The sequence below is a fragment of the Zalophus californianus genome, chromosome 6 (assembly GCF_009762305.2).
Source record: "Zalophus californianus isolate mZalCal1 chromosome 6, mZalCal1.pri.v2, whole genome shotgun sequence".
Taxonomy (NCBI): Eukaryota; Metazoa; Chordata; class Mammalia; order Carnivora; family Otariidae; genus Zalophus; species Zalophus californianus.
In genome coordinates, this window is record NC_045600.1 from 80,657,155 (window position 1) to 80,674,445 (window position 17,291).

Here is a 17,291-nt window from a genome sequence, read left to right on the forward strand (position 1 = left end):
AGGGGGTTTTGATGAGTAGATATTCTAAATTTTAATGCAACTGAATTTATCATTCTTTTCCTGATGGTGTTTCTACAAATTCCTCCCTATTTTTGTCTCAAACGTTTTCTCCCTATTCTTTTTTTAAATTTTTTATTGTTATGTTAATCACCATATATTACATCATTAGTTTTTGATGTAGTGTTCCATGATTCATTGTTTGTGCATAACACCCAGTGCTCCATGCAGAATGTGCCCTCCTTAATACCCATCACCAGGCTAACCCATCCCCCTACCCTCCTCCCCTCTAGAACCCTCAGTTTGTTTTTCAGAGTCCATCATCTCTCATGGTTCGTCTCCCCCTCTGACTTACTCCCCTTCATTCTTCCCCTCCTGCTATCTTCGTCTTTTTCTTTTTTCTTAACATATGTTGCATTATGTGTTTCAGAAGTACAGATCTGTGATTCAACAGTCTTGCACAATTCACAGCGCTCACCATAGCACATACCCTCCCCAGTGTCTATCACCCAGCCCCCCCATCCCTCCCACCCCCCACCACTCCAGTAACACTCAGTTTGTTGCCTGCATTTTCTCCCTATTCTAAAAGTTCTAAATTTTTGTTTGTAACCCACTTCAAACTAATTTCTGTGGTAGTGATCCAATTTTATTTTTTCCATATAGATAATAGATAATTAATTGTTCCCACACCATTTATTGGATTCCTTCCCCCACTAATAAACAGTGCCATATCTTCATTTATCAAGTTGCATGTTTTGAATCCTTTTTAAAAATCTGATCAAATGCTTACTTCATTTTGTGTTTACTTCAGATCCCATTTTCCTCATGACACCTTCCCAGACCATTGAATCCATGGTGATTTCTTCTCCTGTTAACTCCTGAATTCTTACACATTCCACCTTAAGTTATAATTACATAACTTTGCAAGCTTATGCTTTATCCTTTTACCTCAGTGAGGATAACAACCGTTTTTCTACTTTATCATGCTTTCCATAGTGTCTAGTATTATATATTTTTTAGGAAATCAAATATAGTTGCATACTGAAACTAAAAGGAAAACTGAATGGGAAATATTAGCTCATAATTTTTCACACTATACAGAAATAGGTAGACATAGGAGGATGCATAATAAAGACAGGTTAGAGAAAGTAAACTCCATAATACAGAAATTGTACTTCATCCCACATTAATCATTTAGTCCTTCCTCATAATTAAAATTGGAATGCTTCTGTTTCTCTTTATGGTCCTACTATGTGATTAAAGTGCTAAAGTAAAATTTTAAAACTGTAGGAAACAAGGCTGGGAATGAAATAATTTCTTAAAGTCCTTAACTATTTTATTTTCTTTTAGAGAGAGAGAGAAAGAGAGCATGAGCAGGGGGAGGGGGGGAGGGAGAAGCAGACTCTGCTGAGCAGAAAGCCTGATGCGGGACTTGATCCTGGGACCCTGGGATCATGACCTGAGCTGAAGGCAAATGCCTAACCAACTGAGCCACCCAGGCACCCCTGTCCTTAACTATTTTTATTAAACTTCTTTTTTGTTTAAGATACTACTAAGTAGGTGGTTCATGTTGGATATGTCCATTTAAATTCATTATTGAGTTGAAGTATACAAACTTTTTAATCCAGCAATTCTACTTTTAGGAATTTGTGATGCAGATATGCCTGGACATGTGTATTAAAAAATAATGTATAAAAATATTTGTTCAGTTGTGTTTGTAACAGCAAAAGCTGGGGAAGAGTCTGTGTATATTGATCAGACTAGTTAAATAAATTATTCATTCAATGGAATATTAAGCTGCTATTAAAAGAAAAGCTATATGTATAAACAGAGAAAGGTATCTGTAATGTAACAAGTGTAAGGAAGCACTAAATTTTTAAAGATCCTCATAATGCAGACATGCATGAGTGTGTGTGTGTAAATACATAGCCCCAAAGTGGAAAGTACAGTTATAACTGATGAACTTACCTTGACATACCATAATCACCCAAAGTCCATAATTTATATTTGGGTTCGCTTTTGGTGTTTTGCATTCTGTGTATTCCAACAAATGTGTGACATGTATCCATCATTATGGTATCATAGAGTTTTTTTATTGCTCTAAAAAATTCTCTATGTTCCGCCTGTTCACCTCTACTCCACCCACCAAAACACAACTCCTGGCAACTTATCTTTTTACTATCTTTATAGTTTGCCTGTATCGGAAAGTCATATAGTTGGAATCATAAAGTTAATATAGCCTTTTCAGATTGGTTTCTTCCACTTAGTAATATGTATGTAAAATTCTTCCATGTTTTTTTTACAAATACTGAATAATAATCTATTGTCTGGGTCTACCACACTTTATCCTTTCCCTTACTGAAGGCCATCTTGGTTGCTTCCAAGTTTTAGCACTTATGAATAAAGCTACTATAAATATTGTTGTGCTTATTTTTGCCTGGACATAAGATTTTGAATCTTTTGAGTAAATATCAAGGAGGACAATTGCTGGATCATATGGGAAGAGTATGTTTAGTGTTATAAGAAATTACCAAATTGTCTTCCAAAGTATGTGTACCATTTTGAATCCTACCAGCAGTCCTCTTGCCCCACATTCTTCCCAGCATTTGGCATTATCAGTGTTCTGAATACGCCATTCCACTAGTTGTGTAGTGGTATCTCATTGTTTTAATTTGCATTTCCCTGATGATTTAAGGTATGTAGCATCTCATTTGCTTACTTTCCATCTGTGTATCTTCCTTGGTGAAGTGACGAGATCTTGGCCCATTTTTTTAATTGGGTTGTTTGGTTTTTTGTTGTTGGTTTTTAACAATTCTTTGTATATTTTGGATAACAGTCCTTTATCATATATCTTCTACAAATAATTTCTCCCATTCTGTGGCTTGTCTTCTTGTTATTTTGACATTGTATTTTGCAGAGCAGAAGTTTTTAATTTTAATGAAGTCCACCTTATGAGTTCTTTCTTTCATGGATTGTGCCTTTGGTGTTGTATCTCAAAAGTCATCGCCATTTCTCTGCATCTTCACCAACATTTGTCGTTTCCTGACTAGAGGGGAGGGGGGGTGGGGGATGGGTTAGCCTGGTGATGGGTATTAAAGAGGGCACATATTGAATGGAGCACTGGGTGTTATACGCAAACAATGAATCATGGACCACTACATCAAAAACTAATGATGTAATGTATGGTGATTAACATAACAATAAAATAAAAAATTTTTAAAAAGCCATCACCGTTACCAGGGTCATCTGTTCTGTTCCACTGATCTATTTGTTCTTTTGTATCAACCACACTGTCTTGATTAATATAGCCTGGAAGTCAGGTAATGTCAGTCCTCCAGCTTTAATTCTCCTTCAGTATTGTGTTGGCTATTCTGGGTCTTTTGCCTCTTTCTATAAACTTTAGAATCAGTTTGTCAGTATCCACAAAATAATTTGCTGGGGGTTTAATTGGGACTGCATTGACTCTAGAGACCAATTAGGGAAGAACTGACGTCTTGACAATATTGAGTCTCCCAATCCATGAACATGGAATATCTCTGCATTTATTTTCTTTTGTTTTGTTCATCAGCATTTTATACTTTTGCTCATACAGATGTTATATACATATTTTGTTAGATGTGTGCCCAAGTATTTCATTTTGGGGCGTGCTAATATGAATAGTACTGTGTTTTTAATGTCAAACTCTGTATGTTTAGTGTTCATATATAGGAAAATGATTGGCTTTTATATATAAATCTTGTATCCTGCAGCCTTTCTATAATTGTTTATTAGTTCTAGGAGTTGTTTTTTCAGTTCTTTCAGATTTTCTACAGAGATGATTGTCACCTGTGAACAAGGACAGTTTTATTTCTTCCTTCTCAATCTATATACCTTTTATTTCCTTTTCTTGTCTTATTGCATTAGCTAGACACTCTACCTTTGGATTTAACCTTCTTTTTCTAATTTCCTGTGGTCAAGACTTAGATTATTGATTTTAGGTCTTTCTTTCCTAATATATATATATATATATATATATATATATGTATTTGATGCTATAAATTTCCCTGTAATCACTTCCTTCACTCTATCCCACAATTTTCATTTCTATTTAGTTCAAAATACTGTTGATTTCTTCTTTGATCTACATGTTGTTTAGAAGTGTGTTGTTTTGTTTAATCTCCATATATTTGGGGATTTTTTCACTTACCTTTTTGTTGCTGATTTCTAGTTTAATTCCTTTGTGGTCTAAGAGCAGACATTGTGTAATTTCTATTCTTGTAAATTTATTAGAATCTGTTTTATGGGGGCACCTGGGTGGCTCAGTTGTTAGGCGTCTGCCTTCGGCTCAGGTCATGATCCCAGGGTCCTGGGATCAAGCCCCACTTCGGGTTCCCTGCTCAGTGGGACGTTTGCTTCTCTTCCTCTCCCATTCCCCCTGCTTGTGTTCCCTCTCTCACTATGTCTCTCTCTGCCAAATAAATAAAATCTTTAAAAAAATAAAATAAATCAGTTTTATGGCCCAGAATGTGGGCCGTAAATGGTTGATGTTCATGTGAGCTTGAGAAAATATGTATTCTGCTATTGTTAAGTAGTCTATAGATGTCAGTTATATTCACCTGATTGATGGTGTTGAGTTCAGCTAGGTCCTTAATGATTTTCTGCCTGTTGGATCTGTCCATTTCTGATTGAAGGGTGTTGAAGTCTCCAGCTGTGGTAGTAGGTACATCTCTTTATCCTTGCATTTCTATCAAGTTTTGCCTTGTGTAATTTAATGCTCTGTTCTTAAGCACTACACATTAAGGATTGCAGGTCTTAGAAAATTAATCTCATAACATTATGTAATGCCCTCTTTATTTTTTTTTTTAAGATTTAATTTATTCCTTAGAGAGAGAAGATGCACAAGCAGGGGGAGAGGCAGAGGGAGATGGAGAAGCAGGCTCCCTGCTTGATGTGGGGTTTGATCCCAGGACCCCAGGATCTTGACCTGAGCCAAAAAGCAGACGCTTAACCAACTGAGCCACCCAGCTGCTCCTTAATGCCCCTCTTTATGACCAGTAATTTCTTTGCTTTGAAGTCTGCTTTGTCTGAAATGAATTAAATTTGCTTTCTTTTGATTAGTGTTAGTATAGTGTATTCTCTCTCCGTTTACTTTTACTCTATATGTGTCTTTATACTCATAGTTCGTTTCTTGTAATTGGGTCTTTTTTATTCATTCTGGCAGTCTGTATTTTTTAATTGGTACCTTTAGGGCATTAACATTCAAAGTGGTTATCAATACAGTAAGATTAATATCTGTCATATTTTTTTACAGTTTTCAATTTGTTGCCCTTGTTCTCTGTTTCTCTTTTTGTCTTTCACTTACTTTCTGCCTTTTGTGGTTTCATTCAACATTTTATGTGGTTTTATTTTCTCTCCTTTTTAGCATATCAGTTATATTTGTTTGTTTTACCTTTTTTTATGGTCTCCCTATGCTTTGCATCTGTGTCCATTTTCAGAGAACACTAAATCACTTTACAGGTATTGGGATTACCTGATAATAACAAAATAATCCTAACTCCTCCTTCCCATCTCTTATATCATTACTGTCATTTATTTCACTTTATATATGTGAGTATATATGAATATATATAATCATACATGATTGAATACATTGTTACTATTTTTGAATAAGCTATGCTCTGTTAGCTCAATTAAGAATAAGAAAAATTAAAATTGTATTTTATTGTGAAATATTATTTTATTCTTTCCTCAGTGCTCCTTTACTCTTATGTAGATCTGAGTTTCTGATCTGTATTATTTTCCTTCTCTCTAAAGAATCTCATAACATTTCTTATAAGGCAGGTCTACTGGCAACAAATTTCTTCAGTTTTTATTTGAGAAAGTCTTTATATCTTTTTTGAAGTTTGTTTGCTTTTTGGCAAGGTACAGAATTCTAGGTTGACAGATTTTTTTCTTTCACCACTTTAAATATTTTATTCCACTCTCTTCTTACATGGTTTCTGAGGTGAAGTCAGATGTAATTCTTTGCTCTTCTATAAGTAAGGAATTTTGTTGTTGTTGTTGTTGTTCATTTTTCAGGATTTTTTCTTTGAGTTTTTATAGTTTGAAAATATTCTTAGGTATAGTATGTTTTTTGGGATTTATCCTGCTTGGTGTTCTTTGAGTTTCCTGGGTCTGTGGTTTGGTGTCTGACATTAATTTAGGTAAATTCTCAGTCATTACTATTTTAAATAGCTCAGAGATTTTTTTCCTCAGTCATGTCCAGTCTAGTAAGTTCAGCAAAGGCACTCTTCATTTCTCTTAATGTTTGTGAACTCTAGCATTTCTTTTGGTTCCTTATTAGAATTTCTATCTCTTTCCTTGTATTGCTCATTTGTTCTTGCATGCTGTCTATCCATTAGAGCTTTTAGTGTATTAATCATAGTTGTTTTAAATTCCTAGTCTGCTAATTCCAACATCCCTGCTATGTCTGGTTCTGATGCTTGTTCTATCTTTTCAAATTGGTTTTTGCCTTTCAGTATATTTTACAGTTTTTTTGTTTTGTTTTGTTTTGTTTTTTTAATAGCTACACATGATGTACTGGGTCTTAAAGGAACTGCTAGAAATAGGCCTTTAGTATACGGTGGTGAGGTATGGTGGGGAGGGGAAGCATTCTGTAGTCCTATGATTAGGTCTCAGTCTTTCAGAATGAGCCTGTGCTTCTGGACTGTTAACTCCACTAGTATTTTGCAGTTTTTTCTAACTTTTTGGTTGGGTCAGCTGGTTAGAGTTGACTAGAGTTGGCTCTTTGTCTTCTGGGTCAGGTAGGCTCTGATAATATCCTAGGTCAGGCTCTGGTTCACTAGTTTCTCCTGAGGGCAGACCTTGTTAAAAAAAACAAACCGAAAAACCCGAGTATTCTGGCATAGTTAAAAAATGGTTCCATTTCCCATCCCCTTTCTGGATGCATGCAAGGATTTTTCTGATATTTACTGCAAGAACTTGGTTGAGCTCCTGGAGGTAAACACAAAAAAATTTGGGAGCTCTACTATGACTGGGTCCACTTAGAGTTTTTAACTCAGTGTATACACTGAGCTCTGGCAACTCATCAATTATAGTTCAGGTTTTCCAACCTCAGCACTGGTTTCTATGGGAATTTCTGCTCATGAATCTGCTCTAGTGGGCTGTGACTCCCTTTATTTTCCTGTCTGTCTCCAATCTTGGAGGCAGGGGTTTGCACTGTGTCCTCCTCTCTCTTACAGATCTGAGAAGAGTTGATGATATTTTTTCTATTTAAGGTTTTTTACTTGTTAGAACAGAGTGGCAATTACTAAGTTCCTTACATGCAGAATCAGAAACCAGAAGTTCGTGTTACTTTCGAAATTAAAATTTAAATGTGTAAGGAATCGCCTAAGTTTAAATAATAGGATGATTCAAATAATGCTTTTTATTAAAACTATTTTGAAAGGCTTCACTACTAATAGGCTATGAAGTTTTGGAATACACACTGCATATAGTTTTATTAAAAATAAATACATTCTCTTGTCACTTAAGTAGAAATTGTTTATATTTTAGATAACGTTCAGTCATCCGGGCCTAGACAGTCAGAGCAGAAGTATAGAATATGTACAACGACAAATATCCAAGGAATGTGGAAACCTAAAATCCCAAAATAGGGTAAGTGGTCTTAGTTTTATCTTCTTTTTTTGTTGTTTTGTTTTTAATGTTTTTATTTTTATTTTTTTTTTAAGATTTTATTTGAGAGAGAGCACAAGCAGGGGGAGAGGCAGAGGGAGAGGGAGAAGCAGACTCTGCCCAGCAGGGAGCCCGATGCAGGACTCGATCCCAGGACCCCCAGGGATCATGACCTGAGCCGAAGGCAGATGCTTAATGACTGAGCCATCCAGGCATCCCTTAGTTTTATTTTCCGATATAGACTATTACTAATTAACATATAAGTGAAATTTTTTAGTCTCCATGTAGCTGAATTATACTAGGAATTTTTTTTCATGTGTACATTTGCTACATATATGATTATAAACACTATTACTTAAATTCCATCCAAGTTTCTGGTTTGAGTCTGAGGATTGCCACTGTGTATTTATCACTGAATAAAGCCAATAGGAATTATATATTGGTAATTTAATAGACTGTATCCATCATTCCACCTTTAGCCCAGATCTGGAGGTTTATTTTAGCCCCAGTTCCATAATATCTTGAGAATGGAATTTTGCCTCAACCTGGATCAGGTGCTTTCCTGTAGACCAGTTACTGTGTCCAGGGACTAGGACTAGGAAATACAAATGTGACTACAAGAAGCCCGCTTGTATAGGTAAAGGGAAAGGTCATTTTGATTTAGACCCCATTTGATTTATCCCCCAAAAGATATAATTTGCTCCCGGGCCTCAGGAAGACAATATACCCAGAAAGGGGGTGGGAGAAGGAGCAAGGAGAGGGAATGAGAACAAGCAGGTGTAGTGTGTTTTAAGTCATTTTCAGAGACTATATAGCCAAGCTATATACATGTGTGTCTGTGTATTGGTTTGCTAGGGCTATCATAACAAAGTATCAGATGGAGTGGCTTGAACAAAAAAAATTATTTTCTCATAGTTCTGGAAACTGGAAGTCTAAAATCAAGATGTTGGCACATTTGGTTTCTTCTGAAGCTTCTCTTCCTGGCTTGTAAATGTCTGCTTTTTGGCCACGTCCTCATATGGTCTTTCTTTTGTACACCCACATCTCTGGTGCCTCTCTGTATGTCCAAATTTCCTTTCCTTTTCTTTCTTTCCCTTTTTTTTTTTTTTTAAGATTTATTTATTTATTTTAGAGAAAGAGAGAGAGAGAACACGTGTGAGCAGGGGGAGGGGCAAAGGAAGAGGGAAAGAATCTTCAGACTCTTGGCTGAGCACGGAGATCCCACGACCCCAAGATCATAACTGAGCTGAAATCAAGAGTCGGAAACTTAACTGACTGAGCCACACAGGCCCCCCCAAATTTCCTTTTCTTAAAAGGATACCAGATTGGATTAAGACCCATCGTAAGGACCTTATTTTAATGTAATCACCTTTAAAAGGCCTTATATCCAAATGTTGTTATATTCTGAAGTATTGGTTTCAACATAGGAATTTGGGAGTACACAGTTCAGCCCATAACATTCCACCCTCTGGTTCCTCAGATTCATCTCATCACAACAGCCCAAAAGTTTTAACCCATTCTAGCATCAATTCTAAGTCCTGCATCTTTTCTACTAAGTTGAGTGTGGGTGAGATGCAGGATGTGTTTCATCCTAAGGCAAAATTCCTCTCCAGCTGGGAACCTGTAAAGCAAGACAAATTACCTGCTTCTAAAATAGCAGGATGGGAAAGGCATAGAATAGATACTCCCTTTTGAAAAGGGAGAAATCTTAGAAAGAAGAAAGCAGTCATGAGTCCTAAGCAAGTCTAAAACCTAGCAGGGCAAATTCTGTGAGATTTTAAGGCTTGGGAATAATCCTCTTTGGCTCTGGCTCAGTATTTTGTCCTATGGGCCAAGCAGATTGGTGACCCCAAATCCTTAGCAGTGCATGATAGCCTCATACCCTAGGTTCCAGGTTTTCTGGCCCACTGAAACTGAGGAGAGAGCCTCACCCTTGGGATCATTCTTTCCTTTTCTTAAAGGATAACACATGTTTTCAGTCAGATAGCTCTATTTGCCAGTCCTGTAAATCCTAGAAGTCCAAAAAAGCTTTTCTTCGTTTCATGCTACCTCTGTTTCCTGTAGTCCGTTGTAGCAGCTTTGTAGCTGAGATAGTTGATTGGATTCAGGAATCACACCATAATCTCTTTATTATATGATTGGTTAGCCACACCCTTGGGTATTCTCTCTAGAACATGCTTTCTCAATTTTTGCACTACCCATAGGCAGAGAATTTTCCAATTCTTCAAGATCTCCTTCCTTTTTGCTTAAAAGTTTCTACTTCAGTTTATCCCTTTCCTCTCACATTTTAGTGTTAGCCACAAGGAGAAACTGAGCACCTTCAGCGCTTTGCTTAGAATCTCTGCCAAATATCCAAGTCCATCAGTCACAGGTTCTGTCTTCCACACAACGCTAACATACAGTTCATCCACATTCTTTACCAATTTAAAACAAGTATCACCTTCCCTCCAGTTTCCAACATTGTTCATTTCCATCTGAGCCTTCACCAGAAGCACATTTAATGTCCATATTCCTAACAACAGTCTCTTCAAGGCTTTTTGTAACATGAACCTCAAAACTCTTTTAACTTCTACCCATTTCCAAAGTCATTTCCATGTTTTTACGTACTTGTTAACAGCAACTCTCCCAATTCTTGTACTAGAATCTGTATGAGTCAGGGTTCTCCTGAGAAACAGAACCAACTCATTACGTATATATACACAGAGAGAGATTTATTTTAAGGAATTGGTTCATGGAATAATGAAGGTATATATGCAAAATATGCAGGTAGGCTAACAGGCTTGAGACCCGGGGAAGAGTTGCAATCCCATCCAAAGGCGGTCTGCTAGCAGAATTCTGTCTTGCTTGGGCTGGTCAACATTTATGTTATTAAGGCCTTCAACTAATTGATGACATCTGTCTATGTTGTGGAAGATAATCTACTTCATTCATAATCCACCAACTTAAAGATTGATCTCATACAAGCAACATCTTCACTTAAACATCCAGAATAATGTTTGATCAAATATTTGGGCAGTGCAGCCCAGCCAAATTGACATATAAAATTAACCTTCACTGTTCTTATTGCCATTTTCATCTCTTTCCTTTTTAGGTCCCTTTGAAATCAATCCGACATGTCAGCTTTCAAGATGAAGATGAGATTGTCAGAATAAACCCTCGAGATATCTTAATACGTCGTTATGCAGACTACAGACATCCTGACATGTGGAAAAATGACTTAGAGAGAGATGATACTGATTCCAATATTCAGTTTTCTAAACCAGACAGTAAAAAATCAGACTATCTATACTCTTGTGGGGATGAAACTAAGTTAAGTTCACTCAAAGACTCTGTGGTATTTAAGACACAGCCTTCCTCATTAAAATTTAAGAAGTCAAAACGAAGAAAAGAAGATGGTGAACGTTCCCGCTGCGTATACTGCCAGGAAAGGTTTAATCATGAAGAAAACGGCAGGGGAAAATGTCAGGATGCTCCAGACCCTATTAAAAGATGCATATATCAAGTTAGTTGCATGCTCTGTGCAGAGAGCATGTTATATCATTGTATGTCAGACTCAGAGGGAGATTTTTCTGATCCCTGTTCATGTGACACTAGTGATGACAAGTTCTGCTTGCGATGGTTAGCCCTAGTAGCTTTGTCCTTCATCGTACCATGTATGTGCTGCTATGTCCCTTTGAGAATGTGCCATCGTTGTGGCGAGGCGTGTGGGTGCTGTGGTGGGAAGCATAAAGCTGCTGGGTGAAAGAATCCCGTGCCAAAATGAGCTTAAAATCTTTGTTTCCAGGAATTAGCTAACTTGTATTTGTGGAAGCTTTTGGCAAGCAATATGAAATCTTGCCTGGTCTCATTGGGGCCACACGTGGAGGAAGCAGAACTCGTTAGTTCTTGGCATTTCACAAACGCTAGCCATGCCTAACTTTCTCCCTTCAGTGCATGGCATGTTTTGTTACAGGTTGTAAAGAGTATTTGCAAAAGGAAACCATTTCTGGTTATTGGCTATACAAAGTCAGCATAAAATATCCAACTTAAAAGGGATTAATTTTTGGCATTTTTGTATATTTATGCATTAGGTGATGGGACTTTTAAAGGTTTGAATTCATTAAGACATAAACTAAAAGTGCACTAGGGGACAGTTGTTTTCAATCTAAGAAAAGTTAACACTTGGGAATTGTAAGAAGTAAAACAAGTGCAACTAAATCATTTATTAGTTGTTTTTTGAAAGCGGTTTTATGTATAAATAACAAATGTTTATATTTAACTAAATATAAGGTACGAATTATCACATATTAAACTTTTCTTCCCCTTCCTAGTTCTGAAGTAGATGTACATATATCTACTGTCACATTCCATTATATTTTGAATATTTTACTCATCTAGTTAATAATGTTTTTATTCCATGTGAATGATTTGATATTTTCATCCTCATTTCCCTTTGGCTACAGTTTATATTGAGTTCTATCTGTACATTCTGGTAATCTAAAATCTTTAAAAATATTCTAATAGCCTTGAGCGACCAATTTTTTTTTTTAAAGCACAGATGTAATTGTCTAATGTTCTGATGGGAACGTAACACTTATTTTTATATAAAAAGAGACTGAGTAAACATTATAGAAAAAAGTGAGGTTTTGGGGTTGTTTTGTTTTTTGTGGTATTCAACCAGCAAGTTGTTTTCTTTAGAGTTTCCTCCTTCAAAAAAATCACATTGCATTTACAAATGTTTTACAAGGCAAAAAGTGTAACTGGATAGTTCATGTAAAAGTTTCCTCCTGAGATCTCCATTTATCACTCTGCTAAACTAGACTGTGTTCAGCTGTGTTAATTTTTTAGCTTAATTCTCAGTGCTTATTATTCACATAACAATAACTTTTCCCAGTTGCATTTTACTTTATTTAAACTTGCCAAAAGCAAAATTATTTTATGTTAAAATATATACTAAACTATCCCAGGAAAGTATTTAATCCAACATTGTGAATGAAATATCTTGTACATATAATTTTATTTCTTTTGCAGAGCATTGTATTACTGGATGTTTTATTTACAAAGTAGTTGGATAATGTTCCAACAAATTGTTTAAAGTAGTAGTTGGATAAATGTTCCAACAAATTGTTTAAAGTAGTTGGGGTCAATTTGTCTGGTTGGTTTGTTTTTTTATTGGTTTTGTTTTTGTTTTTGTTTTTGTCTTAAGTGTTACATTAAAACTCTAACAAGTAAAGGGTTCTTTAAGAACATTCCCTTAGAGGGATAAAGTTGAGAAGTGTGCCTTTTTTTTAATGGCTTGAAGTTTCAGAAGTGATAAAATTAAAATCACACTACCATTTGAAGCTCATTTCTATGCAGGTTTTAAAATGTCATTTATGTATCGTTCTTTTTACATATCACACTTAAGCTTGTGTTAGCTTTCTTCTTTTGCCCCAGATCAAACTGAACAATGTATATAACACTATCTGTCTGTAAAATACTTTTTTTTAAGAAAGCATTTATATTTATATGACAGCTTGAACTGACAACATTGTGTATATAGATCATCTTGAAGTATTATTTCACATTGAAAAGAAGAAAAATATATTGATAACTATAGATGTTATGAAGAAGAGGTTATTTCTAGTTTTGTACTAAAAATCAATTGGATGAACTAAATCCAAAATATGACACTGTAGCAGCAGTTTTAAGACTTATTTTTACTGTTTATATAATTGAACACTGCTACACCAGATGATCTTCATCCCTGAAGTTTTCAGCTAAACTTGGTTTCCTAGAATAGACTGTTAACTTTTAAAATTACTTTTTATTGGTAAAATGGAAATACTGGTTTTCCTTGTGAATGAATTTTCATATTTGTAAGTGCTGAGTTCATAATTCAGGTTTGAGCAAGGTGTGAATAACTGAAGAAAATAACTTGCTGGCCCTATAGGAAAATGCTGTGGAAATGAACTGTGTATATACTTCTGGGAAGAACAAATTTAATCATTTCTTCTGTTAAGCACTAATCAGTATAGTGCAACTCCTGGTTCTGTACTGTATTTTATATGCAACATATATGCTTTAATATTTTAATGTTTGTGCATTAATATTTTCAATTTGTTTAACCACTTTGCTGCTAAGATTTTGCCATCCCATTCCCATTTTTTTCCTTTACAATTTTAAACAAGTTTCTTCATTAAAAACTATGGTGATGAAATGGTTTTTATTTCACCTTGGATCTTTGTAGTTAACACACTCAGATTCCAAACCAGTCTAGAATACTAACTGATAATATAATGTCTGAATCCCTCTGTGGAAATGTTCTCTTGAATAAATTAGAGTTCTGTGGGGGGAAGAAAAAGGATAGTTTAAATTTCTCATTCTTAAAACGTGTATATGTATGTTCAGGAACATTTTCTGCTTCTGCATACAGACTTGGCACTGCCAACTGACTTTTCCTCTGAAACCTTTCTCTTTGCTTTTAATCTGGTAGTTATAAGCAAATGGCTAAACCAGCTTAAGTAATAGTAAATATTGAAAATGAAATCATCTAGATGGCATAACAAGAAAGACTTTGGTCTGATGGCTTGTTGTGTTCAGAACTGATAGTTCTTAAATGATTTTTCTCCTGCCTTGACAGGGGAATCATTTTGTTTGCTGAAGAAATATGAGGTATGGAACTTCAGCACCACCTACTGGATGTTTTATAGACCAGAGACATGAGGTGGCAATCAGGATCTGACAGGGTTCATCACTACTACCAATAAAAAGGGCTATTTAAGTAGTGGCCACCTCCAAACAGAGAAAGCAAGAGTAAGACATATCTCAAAGGAATTGTAAAACGAACCTTTTCTCTAATGTGTCTTTTGGTCCCTGAAAGATTTTAAGCACTTTTTTCTTACATATCCTGTCTTAAAATATTTATTGATCTTTGGAACTGGCAATCAAACTTAATGGATATGCCGAAGCATTTATAAAACTAATTCTTTTAACGTGCAAGAGCCATTACCAAAATGGTATTCTAATTTTCCTCCCATTACCAGCCAGGGAGTTTTTTTAAAAAAATAAATAAACATCACCTATATTTGATCATGACAACTTCAGAGAGTGTGTGTATGTCTCTGGGATGATGTTGGGACAGGGGTTAAAATTTAAAGGGGAAAACTTGAAACTACCTATTTTCATTGGTTATTCAGCAGTGCCTAAAAAGAACTTTTGAAGTAATACAAATGCACTTTCAATTCATGTGTATAGTGCCATCTGATATCTTGGGTAAGTCTTGCTTTTTCTTTTCTTTTACTCCCCACCCCACCCCCTTAATTGAATGCCACAGAGATGTTTTCTAATATCCATATAAGTCTTCAAAGTACAGGAAACATGTACTTTCCTCCAGATGGGCAATTTAAAGGATGTTTCTTTTGTTGAAATTTACTTTAGGCTTTGTGATTACTTTTTGGAATATGTGGGTGAGATTGGGTTTTTAATTTTAGCCCAAAGATGCATTAAGTAAGTGTAACATTTTTCTACATAAAACTTGGAAAACTTTAGTTACCTGGAAAACAGATTCTTCACTAAATTTTCTCATTCTTAATTTGAACTCCAGGATCATATTTCTAAGTAGAAGGGAAAGCACTAGAAACTTATATTGTTGCACTTAAAAAAATTGGTCTATAAACCATGATAATAATAGTACCATAAGGTACTATTGTTGACTCACTGTTTTGCAGTGAGTCAAAACATTAAGAAATCACAACCTGAGGTGATTTATATAAACCAAAAAAAAAAAAAAAAACCCAACAACAATAAAAAAAGGGCTTTAAGGTATTAAGGTACTGTTTGCCTAGCAGCCAGGTGGTTATAAAACTTTCATATGCTTTGATACACTGATGTTAGCCATTGTTCCTGAAAGCTCCTTAAATTGCATAAGTTGCTAGTTTTGAAACTTTTAAAGAATAATCTAGTTGAAAAACCTTTGTATTAAAGATACACATAGATTTTTGTGAATATTGCCAGTATGTAGTGTCATTTGCTTTCTATTCTTGACCTCAAAAGTGCCTCACTTGTATATTCCATTAAAAGCTTGACTGCATTCTTTCTAATAAGCAATGAAAAATTGTTTAACTCATGTCATAATGTATCTCCTTAGATATAGTTGATTAGCTTGATAGTTTGGATATATAATGTAAATATGCATATATAAGTTTGTAACTGTTTTTGTTACATCATACCCATGTAATTGGACATATCAGATGATATCATAAGAATTTGTTTTAATTACCTGATTAAACCTATCATGAAATACAAAAGGACTTTTTCTTACTCTTCTAGAGGTTAACAAACTATCACATAAGATAAAGTAATTACTCAAGGAGAAAGCAGTAGAAATGGACTTTTTTTTGGTCATTTTTTTAAGGTATATTTTTAACTGAAAGTTCGTGTATATAGTTCATCTTACTGACATTTATTCACCCTTGATCGTATCCAGATTTTTTTAATGGTTGTTACCTATAAATAGGTAAATACAATAAATATAAATATGTTATATTTATTGGTTTGGGAACATGATACCGCTAAATCTGGATTAAATGATAATCTTTGAATGATATGTGGAAAATTTTTAACCCAAGACTACTACTGATTTTTTGTGTGTCCTACTCGGTTTCAGAGTTTCATTTGTAATATAAACAAAAATAACTAATATTCTAGATGAAAAATTAATAGGACAATACTAAAAAATCATAGCTTATTTCAACACCAGAGTAACTTTTGGATTACTGTATTAGTTATATTTACTTGAAGAATCAAGAATTAACTGTTTACCATGAATTATGAAATGTAGTCTCATGTGCTTATTTACAGGTTTTCAGAAATTTACTTTATATTCTTCACAGTCAAGTTAATATCCACAAGTAAGTAGAATAATTTTTACATCAGAGAAATCAAACTAGGGTTTCTGCTTGGCCATCAGTATAGTGTCATGCTCACAGTGGTCCTGAAAGAAAAAAACATTGGTATTAATAAAACTGGAGTTGACTCCTTTAAAATTAACTGCTTTAAGATTTGCAGTTTTATAGAGATCCTTTGAAATGATGGCTCAAAAAATATATTCATAATAAAAGTCTAACAAAATCATAGTTGAAATGGTGTTTTCTTTTGTCTATCAGGTTTTATTTTTGTTATGTAATATATTTTAAATGATCACTTTTTAGTTCTCAATCCCATAATGAAGTATTAATCTTCCTTTTTTTTTTTTTTTTTTTTTTTACTAAAGAGATTTAGGCTTCAAGAGGTTAAAAAATATTCCCAAGATCACATTAGGGGGCACCAAGATTTGAACCAAATTGCCTTACTTCAAAATCTATGCTTTTAGTTACAACACAATTTGGTGTTATGTTACAAGGGTTACAGATGTACTTAACAGAATAACTTTATTATTCTGTTAAAATGAAACTTTAGCTGGAGAATTTTATAAGGGAATAACTTCTTAATTCCCACTCCTTTTTGTTTCAATTCTGGTTCCGCTATTCATCTATCTCACTAAGTTGTGCTGCACTATCTGCATTATGGCATGTGGGGTTCCTTAAAGTTGGAAGAATAAGATTGTGATAATACTTCAACATATCATCAAGATTTATCAGTTTGTGCTGGTCTAATATAAAATACTGAAGACATACATGTCC

General features: G+C 34.8%; 1 protein-coding gene across 2 annotated transcripts in view; it reads left to right on the plus strand.

Annotated features, from left to right (window-relative positions):
* Positions 1-14,706, plus strand: part of SPRED1 (sprouty related EVH1 domain containing 1) — a 117,730-nt gene extending 103,024 nt beyond the window's left edge. Inside the window, exons 6-7 of one of the 2 annotated variants that reach the window (XM_027570945.2) lie at positions 7,531-7,632; positions 10,742-14,706. In XM_027570945.2, the coding sequence (XP_027426746.1) occupies positions 7,531-7,632; positions 10,742-11,392 (753 nt within the window). In that variant the 3' untranslated portion in view covers positions 11,393-14,706. The remainder of the gene's footprint in view (positions 1-7,530; positions 7,633-10,741) is intronic. The other variant, XM_027570946.2, reaches the window with a different exon arrangement.
* The last annotated feature ends 2,585 nt before the right edge of the window (positions 14,707-17,291 follow it).